The following is a 16,320-nucleotide window of genomic DNA, read 5'->3' as shown; positions in this document are numbered from 1 at the left end:
TTCTTAGACCCTAATCACGTGTGTGTGTTTGTCACGTCCGACCTAAAGGTGACACCTGGAGGCCAGGAGGGGCTGGCAGTGCCACCCCAAAGGCGGCTCAGAGGGGCGAGGGCTGCCCAGGGTCAGCCCCGGTCCACGGCAGAGATCCCTGGAGCTCGGGTGCCGCTCTGGGACATCCCCGGGAGCCGGAGGGAGGGTTTGGGATGCGGCTGCAGCCGCTGGAGGTCTCTGCTGCTCTGCAGCTCCACACGGAGAGCGGCTCCCGGAGAGGCGACAGCAGCGCTGCTCCCTCTGCGGAGATGGATGGGGACAGTGGCTGTCCTGGGGGGTCCAAGCCCGCCCGATGGTCCCTGTCCCTCGCTGCTGGATGCAGGGACCCTTTGGGAGGCTGAGGGAGCTGGGCAGGGGCTGAGCCTGGAGCAAAGGAGGCTCAGGGGGCCCTTGTGGCTCTGCACAACTCCCTGCCAGGAGGGGACAGCCAGGGGGGGCCGGGCTGTGCTGCCAGGGAACAGGGACAGGACAAGGGCAAAGGGCCTCAGGCTGGGCCAGGGGAGGCTGGAAATGAGGGAAAATTCCTGCACAGAGAGGGCTGTCAAGCACTGGAACAGGCTGGATAAAATAGATTTGCATCCAGGTCCCTTTCTGCCCACCTAAACTGAGGGAATCCATCCCAGCTCTGCGGGCACAATGTCACCTTTACTGGGGACTGGGGCTGAGAGGTCCCTTTGGGGAGGGTTTGGAGCCAGTGCCAAGGAAATGGGTGGCTTTACCAAAAGGCCCACGGTCCTTCATTGCTGTTTGAGCATCTAACCTGGACTGGGAAAAAAAATCCTTGGGAGGGCTTGGAAAACGTCGGGGTTCAGTGGCTCAGCAGGACAGCAAAGCTTCCAGCAGCAATGCAAACTGGTGAAATCCGTATTCAGATGTCCTCACCCCTTCCAAAGGGTCTGGAGACACATTCCCAACTCCAATGCCAGCTACAGGACCTGGTCCTTCTGGCAGGTCAGGTATCCTTTGGGACTAGGAGTTCAGCTGATTTGGGGTAAATATCAGCTGGATGACAAATCTGTCTTTGTCAATCTCTAGAGGAGGAGGAAGAGGAAAGGGAGCACCCTAAATACAGACCTAGAAAGCAGGTTCTTGCTGGAAGTGCCTCTCCCTTCTGCCCTTCCATGTGTCCAGGAAAGCTGTGAGTCAAACAGAGACAATATGAAAATACAGGGCATTTATTTCTGTACATAACCAAAGCTCTTGCAATTGGTGTCTCCAGCTGGAAAAGCAGGCAAGTCTCCTCCCCTGAACCAGGAGACTCAGTGCTAACATTTCAGGCTCATAATTAACAAAAGAATATAAACTCCATATCCCTCTTTTCTTTCCTAAAAAGCTTGTTTTGTAGCACACAGACCACAAAAAAAGGGCTAAAAATACTTCCAAGGCACATTATTATCAGGAAGGAATGGAGAAATGCTGCTTTTCCTCACAGCCTCCCTCTAGTGCTGGAGGTGTTGGGTGGTGGTGGATGACAACAATTCAGCTTGGGCAAGGAAGGTCATTTATTCCCTCCACTGGGGACTTCCAGCTGGCTGCAGATGTGTCCCCTCCTGACAGCTTTGGTAAATAGGGAGAAAACTCAGCATTTTGGGACACAGTCCTCCAGGAGGGTTTGTTTGGCTCTCAGAAACTCATCCACTTGCAAAACAAGGCTGTTTTTCATGAGGAAAAGCTTGGCTTCCAGCAAGGCCCTGCTCAGTGAAGGGGAGGAGTCCAGGGGGGGAATTCTCAGCCTTTGGTGTGAGGGATTTGGAGATTTGGAGGCACAGCGTGCATCTGTTCTTCAGCAGCTCCTCCTGTGGTCCCTTCTGGTGTCCTTATTGCAGCATTGTCCTCATCCAAAGGTGGCTGTGGAGGAGAATCCCAAAGTGCTCTGACTCCTTATTCCTTTTCTGCAGCCAGCAGGAGGTTGCAGACCTTGGAGTTGGTTTGGTGCAGGGCAAATTCCCTCCCGGGCACGGCGCCGCGCCGGCCCCTCCGAGCGGTGCTGCTCCAGCTCCCGGCAGACTGGGACACTGAGAGGACCTCCCTGTGGGACAAAGGGACAGCAGCATGGCCAGGAGCCTCGGGTGGTGCTGGTGCACCTCATCCTTCTCCTCCCAGTCACCATCTCCTGCTGGTCTCATGTGTCGCTCTAGGACACGAAACAACGCGAGCGCACACACTGCTGCTCTCAAGGTGAAGAAAGGGGAAGTTTATTTTCTGACTCTAACATTTATAGTTTTCTAAAAGAGACAGTGGATTGGAGGGTGAAAGTGCCACCTCTCCCATGACACTGGACAAACCAACAGTCCATCAAATTTCTCCTCTTCTATAAAAGAATGCAAAACAATAAATTATTTACAGAAAAGTGTGTGAGAAAGTTTGCTACAAGAATGTAAACATCAGAAGGCTTAGAAAATCTTAAAAAATCAGAGCAACACTTATGGATGATGCTTCCACCCATATCAGGACCTTGTGGTACCCTTCCCTCATCCCTACCAATCCCCACCCAATAAGTGCAAACATTAATCCTCTCCTCTTCCCTCCTTTCTCTCAAGCCCACCAGGATGTTTCTGCAGGATCTGCTGCTACCTGTATGGGACCTGTTCCTCTCTCAGCTGCAGGCACATGAGCACGGGGCTGCTGGAAAACCTCAGCTTGGTGTCAAAGTGGAGGGAGGTCTCCACCTCTGTCTGGCTCCTCAGGGTGGCTTGCAGCAAAGGGGAATCCAGTTCTGCCTGGAAATCCATGGCAAGGCTTCCCCTGGGAGAGAGAAGCATGTAGGGTCTGATCTCAGAGCAATGGCCTGAACTGGGCACCAAACAACTCCATAAACACCTCAGTTAGAGGTCTGGCCATGGAAAATGTCTGTGCAAACATCAGGAAAGGCTGGACCCACCAGGAAAGGAGCAGGGAGCTGTGGAAATCCACCCTTGCCCCCCATTCCCAGAGCCAAGCTGACCTGGCATTGACGCTGGTTTTCAGTTCCTGCTCCCAAATGCTCACGTCCATGTCAGCTGAAATGTCCAGCCCCAGCCCAGCCTGGACTTTGATGGTCACTTGGAGGCCAGCCTGCAGAGGAATGACCTGGAAGATGGAAAAGGCAGAGCTTCCAGTGCCCAGGCACTGCTCCTGGATGAGCGGCTGACACCAGCAGGGCCTTGTGGCTGCTGGGAACGTCCATCCCAAGCCTGCACCTCCAACCACGGGTCTCCCATGGCGGAAGAAGCCATCCCACTGCTTTGCCAACCCCAAGACACATCTGGCAGTGCCACCTCGCTCTTAGATCTGTGTCTGTGCTGTGCAACATCCACAGGCTCGTTTGGGATGTGTGTGCACACAGGCCACTGCCTCCTCGCCATCCTGTACCTGGTGATGGTCCATCAGCAGGAGGTTCCCCCTGACCACACTGGTGGGCTCTGCACTGCTCAGCAGGACCTTGCCCATCAGGTCTGTGTATCCCTGGAAGAAGACAATTGGCCGCAGCTGGACGTCAAAGAAGGTGGCTGCCATCCCAGCCATGAGCTCTGGCTCCTCTTCCCCTTCTGAGAGGCTTTCTCCCATCATTGACTCCATCCCTTGTGCTTCAAAGGTCACCTGGAAGACAGAAGTGGACAGGAGAAGGACATCAGTGATGGAGAGACTTGGGTGAGGCATCCAAGCCATCCCTGAGCACCCTGAGGTGCCAGTGTGGCATCCAAGCCATCCAGTGAGGCATCCAAGCCCTCCCTGAGCACCCTGAAGTGCCAGTGTGGCATCCAACCCATCCCTGAGCACCCTGAGGCATCCCTGAGATGCCTTGAGCATCCCTGAGCACCCTGAGGTGCCAGTGAGGCATCCTCTGGTTTTGGGGTGGCAGGGGGCTCCCCTCTCCAGAGCAGGGGTGTCTGCTTTCACAGCGGTGATTTGGGAATTTGCCTTTTTCTGACACAGGACGTGCTGAGCGCAGAGGTGAAGCACCACAAGGAGGTTGAGAGGGGACACAGGGACAGCAGTGGCAGCCCTGGGTTGTGCTGTCACCCCCCTGCAGCCCCCAGCCCCTCTCTCAGTGGCACCTGAGCTGCACGAAGGCGCTGGCCGTGGCTGAGCAGGGAGAAGTCGGAGACGCTCTTCCTCAGGAATCCACCCTCCAAAAACAGCAGGTCCAGCCCAAAAGTGGAAGTCAGGTCCTGGGTGACTGAAGGGCAGAGAGATGCCCATGAGCACCCCTGGGGGTCTGGTGGAAGGGGGTGCTAACAGGATGATCTTTAAGGTCCCCTCCAACCCAAACCTGTGGTACCACTCTGCATCTTCTCCTTTCATTCCTGTAACACTCAAATCATTCAGAATTGCAAGGTTGGTTTGTTTTTTTCTCCCTGGCTATTCCACCTTCACTGACCCTCTGCAAGGCCAGACTGAGTTAATTTAAAGGGGGACAGAAATGAGGGATGAAGAATTCAGCAGATATTTAGCAAGTGCTGTCTTTTGCAGTCTCTGAAGTTTGATTTTTTGCTCTTAAATCTCAGTACAAGAATCCTCCTCTCTGAAGATCCTATTAAAAATACAAAAGGAACTGAGGAATGGAGTGAAATATCTTGATTTGTGAGGGAAACCACAGAAACTCCCACCAGCAATCTGCTGTTGGTTTCATCTCCAGCTGAAGCTCCTCTTTCAAACCAGCAAGATTTGGGAAAAGTTTGTGTTAGAGAAGGGCATGTTCCTATCTCTGGTACTGGGGGATGTTCTCAGAAACCTCCCTGAGATTTTAGGGCATTCTGTGGACCTGGATCCTCCTCTGGAAGCTGCTTTTTCCCACCAACCCCTCCTTTAACCCTCTGAGGGGACCAAGGTGTGCTCTGTGCTGTCACCTGCCAGGGGTCCTGAGAAAGAAGAGGAGATGCCAGCCTTGGAGAAGAAGTTGTAATTGTTGATCCGTGGGTCTCCCATGATGTCTTTCATTATCTTCCTGGAAAAGAGAGGCAAAGGATGTGTCAGCACTGGGAGGGAGGGAAGGCAAGAGGTCACTGGTCCCTACAGAAGGAAATATAATCTGCCAAAGTGTTTCTCATGGTTGCTGACTGCCCAGAGCAGCGTGAGGAAGAAGTGAAAGCATTAGACGTGGGCTACCCTGGAATTTCCTTTTTCTCTGGCTTATTGGGATAAACCAGGCAGATATTTTTGTGCAGCTTTTGCCTAGCTCTGAAAAACGTGAGTGCTTGGTTTGTTCTGTGCAGACAGGAAGATTAATGCAGGCACAAATTGTGCACTGCCCTGGGAGCCAGAGCTTCAGCCTCCAAGGACTCTGCTGAAGCCACAGGCCTGGCTCCTGCTGCCATGGGGCAGGATCACAAGGAACATCAGGTTTCACCTGGCTGTGTGACATCTGCATCCCTTTTGTTCCTCCAGGAATGTCCAGGCAGCCCCCACAAAGTGATGCTAGCCCATTTTAAAGACTTGCTTGTCCAAACCCCAGAGCTGGATTGAGGAGGAGGAGGGGGAGGAGTAGAAGGTGATGCAGAGCAGAGGGAAAATGCCCCCGTGGCCTCAAGGCCCACCTTGCCAGGTGGTGGTGGTCACGCAGGCTGTTCTGCACTTTGAGCAGCAGGAACGTGGCCACCTCTGTTTCCATCTCGCTGGTGGCCAGCAGGATGTTGATGACATCCATGGGCAGGGGGTGGTTGTCCAGGAGGATTTCTGCAGCGGCCAGGCGACAGGTTTTGTCATAACTCTTCCTCTTCTGGTGGAAAATCCTCCTCATCACTTGCTTCACCTGATGAGAAGGGGTAGTGAAAAGAGTGAAGTGCACCCCAGCAGCTTGGCTTTGAGTGGGGAGGGGAGCACCAAGCCTCACACCACCTCCTCTCCTACCTTGCTGGAGATGTGGGCAGCAGGGAATCGCTGCAGGGCAGAGGTGGCTGCGGTGGTGACAGCCCTGGGACCGTCCTCAGCGTGCTCCAGGAGGGTGGGGATGGTCTCAGGGAGCCTTGCATTCCCCAGGGCCAGCAGGGAAATGACCACCTTGGGCTCCTGCTCAGCACCTCTGAGCCCCCTGAGCATGGTTTCCACCCCACGCTCCACCACCTGCTCGGGATTTGCAGGAGAGGGAAGTGAGGGACAGGAGAGATTCTGGGCACCCCTGGAATTTGGGGAGTGTCCCAAAAAGCTGAGTGTGAGGGACTGCAGAGGACCCACCTGCAGCCCACAGAGCTTCTGCTGGCACAGCTTGCCCACCAGAGAGCCCACAGCAACTATTCCTGTCTCCCAGACCTCAGGTGCCAGCTGCTCCCCATCCAGCTTGTCCTGGGCATCAGGAAATGGGTAACAGGAAGCAGGAAAAAAAGAAAAAATAAATAAGGAAAAAAAAAAAAAGAAAAGAGAAGGAGTATGCTTTACCTCTTGTCTCAAGCAAGTCAGGGAAAACTACCTCTTACCTGCCATGCATGATTTAATTGGATAAAATGCTGTGGCTCTAAATTGAGATTTTCTTATCTTTAATGCACTGATACAAAGCATCTTCTGCTGAATTATTTTCCTTTGGGAAGCATCTACTCCCATCCCGTTAAATGCACATGAAACAACCCCATGAGCAGGGAAATCAATTTCTCCAGAAAGGTTTCCCCCCTCGTTCCATGGTGTGTGGGTCCCTGCCAGGATGGGGAAGAGAGGGAGATGCCCATACTCACCAGGACGAGCTGGAGGAGCTCTCCTGAAGGCCGGGGAGAGAAAGCTGCTGTGTAGAGAAACTTCTCCAGGAGGGATTTGGGCTCCTGGCTGAAATCCAGGAAGTCTGAGAGCGCTGCCAGGGAAGCCACTGACTGTGTGGCCACCGCTGCCTCCACCAGGAAGGGGCTGGAGCAGGAGGAGGGAAATCAGCAGAGGCAGAGCCCACAGAAACCCTGCAGTGCTTGGACAGGCAGGCATTAGGAGAAGGCAGAGAACACTGCCCCTAGCCAGGGTGGCTGCCTGGAGCAGCACCAACCAACCCTGCCTGTCTTGTCCAGCGCTGGGAATTTTGGAGATACAGCTCCAGGGGCTCTCACCGTGCCTCCTCAGGGGCTCTCCTCAGCAGCTGCAGCACATCCCTCTTCTTGGCACTGCGCAGCATCTGGATGAACCTCTGGAACTGCCAGGCTGTGGCCACCCTCGAGGTGTCTGTTCTGACTCTCTGCCTGTCAAAAGCCTTCAGGAAGGCTCTCAGCTGCAAAGGTGGGGTTTGTTAGGGCAGGATTTTGCCTCTTTTCCCATGTTATCACAGGGTAACATTTACACCAAAACAGCCCCTCCAAAAGCACCACTGGGGTTTAACCCCCAACCCCCAGAGTGCCCATCCTGAGGGAGAGTTTTGGGGTCAGAATCATCACTGACCGACGGGCAGTGGGTGCAGACCCTCCTGAAGGGCAGGCTGGCCATGCCCAGGGGCTGGGGCTGTGCCCCTGTGCCAGCCAGCACATCCTCAAGGCTTTGTCCAGACACCTCTGCCAGCCCAGGCATTGCAGGAGACACCAGCTGGAGCTGCTGCCTGTGAAGGGAGAAACAGTCAGTGGAAAGTTTTGGGATTTCCACCCTCCATGGCCAGGGGTTGGGATCATCCCTCACCTTGAGCTGATTTTGATGCCGGAGCGGGATCTCAGGGCTGGAGCCAGCACGTGGCTTTCCTCTGCCAGGACTGACTGGAGCAGGTTATCCCTCACCATGTACTGGCTTCTGCTGGAGGGCTGCCACTCCACTCCAAAAATCTTGGGAAAGGAAAAGCAATGAGAAAAAAAGGCAATCTTTTTTTCCCCTTGCCCTTTCCCCAGGAGATTTCTCTCTGTACATTAGCAGAGAAAGAACTTTCCTGCCCACCAAGTCACCTACTTCACTTGCAAAATGTAGGAAAGGAAAATCCATAAGAGCCCACCTTCTTCCCAGTTGTGGGAGAAGGCACCTCCAGGTGAGGACCAGCAAGGGGATGCTCCCACCCGTGGCTGATTCAGGTAGAGAGAGTGGTGACACCACAGGGACTGCACAACAAGGAGGTGTTGAGACCCCTGCCAGGGCCTGTGGGGTCTCCATGGGAATGTCCATTTTTATACTGAATTCAGTAGAATTTGCCTATTTTCAAAAAAACCCCTCAATTTTGGTTATGGCAGGTATGACTGCATTAAGACCCATGGGATTTCCTCTGTTTATGTCAGGGCTGAACACAGGCTACTGCTTTCAGCAAAACAGAATCCTGTCAAAATAATCCCCCATGCAACGAGTCTGAGACCCAGAAAACATCCCTGAATCCCCAGCTTCCCAAGCAGGACCAGCTGGCAGCTCAGAACTGATAACAGGAGCGGGGATGGGGTGACCCAGAGCACCTTTACAGCTCCCTCCCACCTCAAGACTCTCCTGAGGGATGGTGGTGCATCCCACTTTGGGGATGGGTCTAAGAGTCCCATCCCAAGCTGGTGCAGAAGGCTGAAGCCAGCTGGGAATGGGAATCCAAGCCCACCTGCAAAAGGATTTTAGGGGTGGCCCTGCTGTGCTCAGCGTGAGCTGAGCCCCCCACAGTGAGAGCAGTGGACTTGCTTTGTTCAGGGAGGAGAATCCAGACTTTGGCTTTGAGCAGCTGAGCAGATCTTTGGCCTTGGTGATGGAATGGTTGGACACGGTGTAGGTGACCTGGCAGCTTCCAGAGGCATCTTCCTGAAACACAAACCGAGTATTAAACACTCTGTGGAGAGCACAGACACAGAGGCCAACCTAGCAAAGAGAACAGCATCTAAAATCTAGAATGTGGGACAAATCAGGGGGTGGTTGGATAGCTCCACGTCCATCTTTGCAAATTCAGGCTCTAAATTAAGATTTAATTAAGCACCTCTGTGACTGCATTTGGGGTTCTAAGGTTATTTCATGTTGTTCACAGGTCATTCCTCTTGGCAGGAATGCTTGTGGAGTTTTTCCCCTGCTGTTCCTACTGTCCAGGGAAAGGCTGTGATTTTGTAAGGGGTGCCAATTGCTGAAAATTAGGTTATTTTATTTTAAGACTTCTGCCTTTCCAAGAGTCATCCTTGCTCACAGCCCGGTTGGAGCAGCAGACCCAATGTTATTTATCCTGAATTTTGCCCCCTCTGCTGAAGCTCTTGGGCTGCCTGGGCTCCAGGCCAGCTCTCCTGGTGCATCTCTGGGTTTTGGTCCCAGCTCTGGACCTACCTCCACTGTGGTGCCAGCATGGGGCTGAAGCTGGAACAGGCTGATGATGCCTCGTTTCAGGTTGGAGATCAGGATGTTTTCTGCTTCATTCCCGTAGAAAGCTTTGACCTGGGAGGGCAGGAGGGGGTGCCTGGCTGAGGGGACATCTCTGGGGTCCCTGCAGGCTCCCTGCTGCCTTCCCTGACAAAAGGGAACCTGAGAACACCCTGCAGACACCTGAGGAATTTTCTCAAGGAGGCCCTTATCCCTCAATAGCGTGAGGTCTGTGAATGCAAGAACACAAAATTTCCCTTTCCTTCCCACCCTGGAGTTCCACAGCCTTAGAGGAGAAGGCCAGAAAGGAGTTTATATCCCATGGTTAGGACTGAAGAGCTTTAACAGGGGATTCTGCAGCTCCAGCTGAGTCCTTCTGGAGCATGGGACTCCTTGTAGGGTCCAGCACTGGCCACTCTGCCCAGTTCCATCTGCTCTGAAATCAGAGGTGGAGCAGCAGCTCCTATGGGCTTCATAGCCCAGGAAATTTGGGATGGGGACAGGAATGCTTAGCAGAGGGCATGAACAAGCCCAGGAGGTGCCCAGCTGACCTTCCCACTGCTCCAGGAGATGAACACTGGCTGCTGGAGCTCTGCCTGTGCCTCTGGGCTCAGTGCAATCTCTACAGGGGAGCCTCCGGTGCTGTCCTGGCTCCTCTCCTCTTCTGGCTGGTGTTGGGCCTTCAGGTCATGGATCTACAACAGCAGAAGATGGCAGAAAGCAGTGACCAAGTGTCTGCTCTGAAGCTGGTGTGCATTTCCCCTGCAGGCAATGGATTTGGTCAGAGAGGTCATTTTTCAGCTGGCATGGGCTAGAAACAGAAGGGGTTGTGTGAAACCCAGAGCACTGGGAATATTTCTGTGTCTGTTCTGGGGTGTCCTTACCCCCAGGGCAGCACTGACTTTGACCCTCATTCATAGAGAAAGTTTCCCTGACTTCAAGATAGACCAGAACCCACAGAAGTGTGAAATAGATTACAGAGAGCAGTGTAGGTGTATCACTGGGTGAGAAATTGAGGTTTGGGGTTTTTAGTGTGTTGTGGATGGAAGCAAGATGGAGGGCACAGGGTGTCACCCTGGGTTTCTTCTTCATCCATGGGTTTGGGTGGCATTTTGTCATTGGGCAGAAAAGTCCCCATTGCAGCTCTGTGGGATCAGTTATTGGGTTAAAAGGGAAAATAATCCAGGTGTCAGCTCTTAACTGGACAGTTTAGTCTTAAAAGACCTTGGAACAAGAGATTGTGGCCATTTTGTGCCTTCTAATGAAAAGCTGCCTGTCACTGTGATATTTTCTGAAAAATCCCTGCAGGATTTTTCTCCTGAGAAGCTGAGAGGCCTCAGAAACGAAATGTAAACAACAATTACCTGATTGCTTGGAATGTGGTCTGGAGGCTGCTTACCAACAGGTGCATCTTTGCTTGGTTCCATGTGAATTGCTTTTACTTAATGACCAATCCCAGCCCAGCTGTGTCGGACTCTCTGAGGCTGTCATGAGTTTTTATTATTCATTCTTGTCCAGCCTTCTGATGTCTCCTTTCTCTCTCTTTCTTTTGTATAGTTTTAGAATGTAATGTAATGTAATGTAATGCAATGCAATGTAATGTAATGTAATATAATATAATATATCAGCCTTCTAAGACCTTGGAGTCAGATTCTCATCTCTCACCTCGTTCTGGGGATCCACAACACCACAACAATTGGTGACCACAGCGGCCAAACTCACAGCAGTGAGGCTGTTTTACTGATAAGAAATAATAAACCCCTGAGTCCCAACATGAACCACTGTCTCAAGTGCCTTCAATCCAGACCCAGAGAAACCAACAGGGTTGCAGCTCCTGGGGTGTTCCCAGCAGGAACCCCTGGCTGGGATGGCTGTACACCCCTGGCTGGGATGGCTGCACACCCCTGTACACATCTGCAGCTCCTGGGGTGTTCCCAGCAGGAACCCCTGGCTGGGATGGCTGTACAGGAACCCCTGGCTGGGATGGCTGTACACCCCTGTACACCCCTGGCTGGGATGGCTGCACCCCCTGTACCCCCTGTACACCCCTGGCTGGGATGGCTGCACCCCCTGTACCCCCTGTGCACCCCTGGCTGGGATGGCTGTACACCCCTGTACAGGAACCCCTGGCTGGGATGGCTGTACAGGAACCCCCGGCTGGGATGGCTGTACCCCCTGTACCCCCTGTACACACCTGTACCTGGAACATTCCCAGCAGGAACCCCTGGCTGGGATGGCTGCACCCCCTGTACACCCCTGGCTGGGATGGCTGCACCCCCTGTACCCCCTGTACACCCCTGGCTGGGATGGCTGCACCCCCTGTACCCCCTGTACACCCCTGGCTGGGATGGCTGCACACCCTGTACCCCCTGTACACACCTGCAGCTGGGATGGCTGCACACCCTGTACACCCGTGGCTGGGATGGCTGCACACCCTGTACCCCCTGTACCCCCCTGGCTGGGATGGCTGCACACCCTGTACCCCCTGTGCACCCCTGGCTGGGATGGCTGCACACCCTGTACCCCCTGTACCCCCTGTGCACCCCTGGCTGGGATGGCTGCACCCCCTGTACCCCCTGTGCACCCCTGGCTGGGATGGCTGCACACCCTGTACCCCCTGTACACACCTGCAGCTGGAGCAGCTCCTCCCCGCCGGGGTCCCTCCAGAGCTGCTGCAGATGGATCAGTGCCTCGGCCTGCAGCCGGGCTCCCCACGGGGATGGAGTGGAGGTGTGCTGCAGCTGGACAGCCAGGGAGTACTGGTACTGATACAGGCTCCTGGGCTGGAAAGAAGGCAGCAAATTCCCTGGGGAAAGATGGAAGTGTTGGAGGGAAGCAGCTGTGGATTGTGGATGCTGGGATAGAAATGGATCGTTCCCCAGGCATCGTTCTGGGAAAAGCTGTGAGAAGCTCAGAGAAAGGTTTTGCAGCTGGTGTTTTGAACAGTTGTTTTTCATAAGGTGTTTAGAAGGGTGGTCCCTTGTGGCAGCAGGCACAGGCCTTCCCAGGCATTTATCCCTGGGAAGGCTGCGAGAAAGCTCAGAGAAAGAATTGAAACAATTTTTATCTCCACTTCTACACCTGTTACTAAGCAAATATGGAATGTGTTATAGAGATTTATTTACCAAAGAGCAATAGTGTTTTAATTAGTTAACCAATAAGGTCAAAGCTGTATCAAACAAACTAAAAGAAGTTACAAGCTTCTTAAAAATATAATAATAATACAGTATAAAAAAATAAAACAATAGTTCAACCTTCTACATCTTAGAGTCAATACTAATTACACCCGCATCAGAGAAACCCCTACAAAGTTCAAAAACTCTCTGCATTAATCTTATTTCTCTAGATTTATTTGAAGTCCCTTTCTCTTGCTCATACACAAGTGTGATTGAAGGGGGAACAGTTGCCTTTGCCATGACAAAAGCAGTCAAATCTGTTTCCTGAAGTCACTTGAAATTCTCTTGGAAATTTAATGCACTTGCTGGACTTCTGAAATGTTTTATAGCTTTGCTGCTTTTAACAACAAATGAATCAGTGGAAGTCCAGCTCAGTCCCTGGGGCTTTCCTCTGTGAGACAGACTGAGGAGCTTTTACAGTTCTGCACTGGGTGCAGTTTAAAAAGCTCCAACTCCCTGATTTTCCTCATCCCCCAAGAAAGGACTTCCACAACCCCCAAAATTTCTCAGCCTCAGGAGATGCTCATGCTGGGTGCAGTTTGCCAGTCCCTGTTCCCTGCTTGGCTGCAGACTGGGAGGATAAATGCTGGGATGAGCATCTCACCTCTCCGAGCATCCAGACCCCATCGAGCCCCTGGACCTAAACCAGCCCAAAGCCTCTCTTACCTTTTGCTGCTCTCAGGAGGGAAAAGCAAAGCAGGCACAAGCATCCCCAAGCTGCCTGTGGATGCATGGTGGGCTCCAGGAGCCGGGAGGGAGGCAGGGAAGGGAGGAGGGTGGGAGAGAGGGACCCCACAGCAAAAGTGCCGAGATCAGCAGTGCCGGGCGGTGGGGCCCGACCTTCTCCCTGTCCCCGCCTTGCCCAAGAAAAGGCAAATAATTAAACCTTTGTACCAACCCCCAGCAGCCACGGAGGGTTTGGAAATCAGCTGAGGTTCGCCAAAGGCTGGCGGGAGGGGAGGAAAGCTGGGAGAAAAAGAGCAGCCAGAAGCATTGAGGGGAGGAGGAATTGCCTGTTTGTCCTGATACGGGACGGGGATGCTCAGAAAGCTGCTCTGTCTTTTGGAGATCTCACTCTTCCCATCACTGGATAGAAAACAGTTCCTTTCAAAAGAAAAGACCCAGAAGCGGGAAGGGGGAAAGAGCTTTTCCATCCTTTTAGCTGGAGACTGGGATTTGCAGCCTGGAGGCTCAAGTTACTTAAAGGGCCAGGCTGGAGGGGACGGGGAGCATGGCTTCCCCCAGAAAGAAACGGGAAAGGGCTTGGGAAATCCATCTCTAAACCCCTCGGCCCAGCAACCATACAGTATTTTTATTAGTGCATGAACCTTCTGATTGCTGAGTTTAATTGTTTCCTGAAGACACCGCAGTAAGGGGTGGTGATGCAGCTCGGGGTCCTGGGAAGGCTTTGTGCTAAAAAGAATGGGGGGTGGAAGAGGGGGGCACTTCACGTGTCATTCTGGAAGTGATCTGCATATTGCAGTGGGATCAGAACCCCAGGACTTTGGTGTTTTGGCATTTTCAAGGGCATGTCTCCCAGCTCTGCATCACCACTGGGCTTTTGGGCCATTACTGTGATCAGAAAACCAGAGCAGATCCAGCTGAGAGAAACCTGGGAAAATTCCAGTTATAGGTTTTCCATTTGTGGTGTCTTCACTTGGTCTTCTGTGGTCTTTATGGACAAATACCCCATATTTAACTTGAAAAATATCCTTCTCTTCAGTATTTTCATTTAGCTTTTATAGACTCATAGAATGGTTTGAGGTGGAAGGGACCTTAAAGACCATTTTCTCTCAACCCCCTGGCATGGGAAGCCCATGGCCCAGAGCAGCTGTGGCTGCCCCTGGATCCCTGGAAGTGTCCAGTGCCAGGCTGAGTGGGGCTTGGAGCAGCCTGAGACAGTGGAAAGTGTCCCTGCCCATGGCAGGGGGTTGGAGTTGGGTGATTTTTAAGGTTCCTTCCAACACAAACCACGTTATGGCTCTGGGGGATCTGTGCTCTGCAGTGTGAGAGCAAAGCACACTTCTCAGAGCATGAAAACTTCCTGCTGAACACAGGAAGCCTTAGTTTTTTATCCAGCAGGGGGGAAAAGGAAGAATTTCAGGGTGAGGTGGTTGTGGAGGGTCTAAGCCCTGAAGGTGAGGTCCCAGAATGTTTGCTGGCTGCAGCTCAATACAATACCTGGAGAGGAAAGGCAAACAGAAATAGCCTGTGAAAAAAACCTGCTGATAAGGAGGTTTTGAAAGTGGAACTGAACTTTGGCAGGTTGGTTGTTTAGGTCTGGCTGCCAAGACTTTCCAGGATTAGGATGTGAAAAACTGTGAGAAAACCTGGTTTTTCTTTCTCCAAACCTGCTTCTTCCTTCTGTCACTGAGAGAATCTGTGAGAAAGAATAAAGCAGAAGAACCCAGAGGGAGTTAAAAGCTTTTGAAGCATTCTTCTCAAATCCATTTGGGGTTGCCATGCTCTTGGAAAGGTGCTTTATGGAACTTTGGACACCTATGGGCAGATGGATGGTCCTAAAATCAGTGCTGCTGGAATTCTGGGTGCTCCTCCAGCCCCTCGTGTAGCACCCCAGGGAAATGTGAGCTCCCACTTCTGTCCAGGGAAGGGACCTGGCTGCAGGACCTGGTGTGGCAGCTCTGAAACCCAGGGGCAGAGCAGAGCAGGGGCAGGCAGGGTGCCCAGGTCACCGTGCCCGGGTCAGAGAGGCACACAGGGCCCTCACCACCCTGAGCTGTGACACCAGGCTGGACTTTGGCACAGGGTGGCCAGGCTGCACTCGCCTGGATGGAAGCCACAGGGGCTGCTGCATCACAGCCTGCAAACCTCAATTTCCTTCTCTTCTAAACGACCTGCAGCTCCTAAAGCTTCCCCACCCCATCCCCAGCATCTTCTCCTGCATTGCCACCTCCCTTTTTGCCATTGCAGCGGCAGGGAAAGCCCTGACTCTACCAACAAGCTCCATCAATCCTTCCCTCTAAGAGAAAAACTGAAGGGGAGTGAGCAGTTCCCACATGATTGCACCGGTGGCACTCAAAAATCTCCAAAATCCCTGAACAGAGAGATTTCCTGGGCCTGTGTGGGTCAAGAGGCCCCGGGTGTGACCAATGAGCACCTGAGGGCCCTAATGAGCTTTAATGACCCTAATGAGCCTCAGCTGTGGTTTCCTTAGGAGATGATTTCAGTTCCTGCAAAGCAGCCAGTTACCTGCCCTGTGAGCAAGGGGAAAATATGACTGGTGCTTGTGTGAGCTGGTTAAAAACCACACAATTTTAAGAAAAAAATCAATTCTGCTCAGTTAATTTTGGGGTTTGAAAGGTTTGGAGCTATATAAATATATATTTACAGGCCTGGTTTTGGACCAGACATATATATGTGTGTGTGTGTGTGTGTGTATATATATATATGTATGTATTTTTAAGCCAGCCCACCTAAGCTGGTCTGTAAGGCAGCAATGCCCCCTTTCCCACCTGTATTTTTTTTTAGGCAGTTGTTCAGCAATTTCCTATGCAAGCACACACACCTATGGACTTTGTGGAGGAAAACAGCCCACACTGGGGATGAGGCTGTGGTGAGATGGATAAAAAGAGCTACTCCCCCCAGCCCTGTGGAGAGGCTTGTGAGCCCCCCATTTGCAAGGAGCTGTCTGAGTGCTTTGTGTTTCATTGTCTGGAGGTTGCCAGGCTGCGCTTTTCAGGACAGCCTCCCTTTTGTCCTCCTTTTTCTTTATTTTTCTCCTTCCCTCTGCCTGAAACAAGCTGTGGAAAAGCCCCTGGTCTGGCTGGCTCCCTACGAGCTCTTGCTTGCTAAAGAGATTAGGTCAGGGAAAGGGGAAAAGTCTGAGCACAACAAAGTGACAGGAGCTGGGTTTGCATCTCAATCTGAGGCATCTCAAAGCCTGATAAGCTGAAAAAAA

General features: G+C 52.5%; 1 protein-coding gene across 1 annotated transcript; it reads right to left on the bottom strand.

Moving 5' to 3' along the window:
* Positions 1–1,802: 1,802 nt before the first annotated feature.
* Positions 1,803–13,278, bottom strand: LOC129123308 (microsomal triglyceride transfer protein-like). The gene is made up of 18 exons (XM_054637596.2): positions 13,068–13,278; positions 11,853–12,031; positions 9,777–9,920; positions 9,193–9,300; positions 8,569–8,685; positions 7,609–7,748; positions 7,378–7,531; positions 7,053–7,210; positions 6,696–6,861; positions 6,205–6,312; positions 5,881–6,093; positions 5,568–5,782; positions 4,881–4,978; positions 4,089–4,210; positions 3,403–3,630; positions 2,996–3,120; positions 2,626–2,796; positions 1,803–2,080 (listed from the first exon to the last, which is right to left on the bottom strand). Exons 1-18 carry the CDS (start codon positions 13,132–13,134, stop codon positions 1,933–1,935), a joined length of 2,661 nt encoding a protein of 886 aa, XP_054493571.2. The 5' UTR covers positions 13,135–13,278; the 3' UTR covers positions 1,803–1,932.
* Positions 13,279–16,320: the final 3,042 nt, after the last annotated feature.

Source organism: Agelaius phoeniceus, chromosome 9 (assembly GCF_051311805.1).
Source record: "Agelaius phoeniceus isolate bAgePho1 chromosome 9, bAgePho1.hap1, whole genome shotgun sequence".
In the NCBI taxonomy this organism is placed as follows: domain Eukaryota; kingdom Metazoa; phylum Chordata; class Aves; order Passeriformes; family Icteridae; genus Agelaius; species Agelaius phoeniceus.
This window is presented reverse-complemented; position numbering and strand designations above follow the sequence as displayed.

What these genes read in the sequence shown, in the direction of transcription:
- LOC129123308 (XM_054637596.2), bottom strand. Translation starts at nt 13,134, where the DNA reads ATGCATCCACAGGCAGCTTGGGGATGCTTGTGCCTGCTTTGCTTTTCC. An exon ending in AGCGCCTTCGTGCAGCTCAG is followed by an intron (nt 3,631 to 4,088) that starts GTGCCACTGAGA and finishes TCTGTCTTCCAG; the next exon opens with GTGACCTTTGAAGCACAAGG. An exon ending in GAGGAACAGGTCCCATACAG is followed by an intron (nt 2,081 to 2,625) that starts GTAGCAGCAGAT and finishes TTTGTCCCACAG; the next exon opens with GGAGGTCCTCTCAGTGTCCC.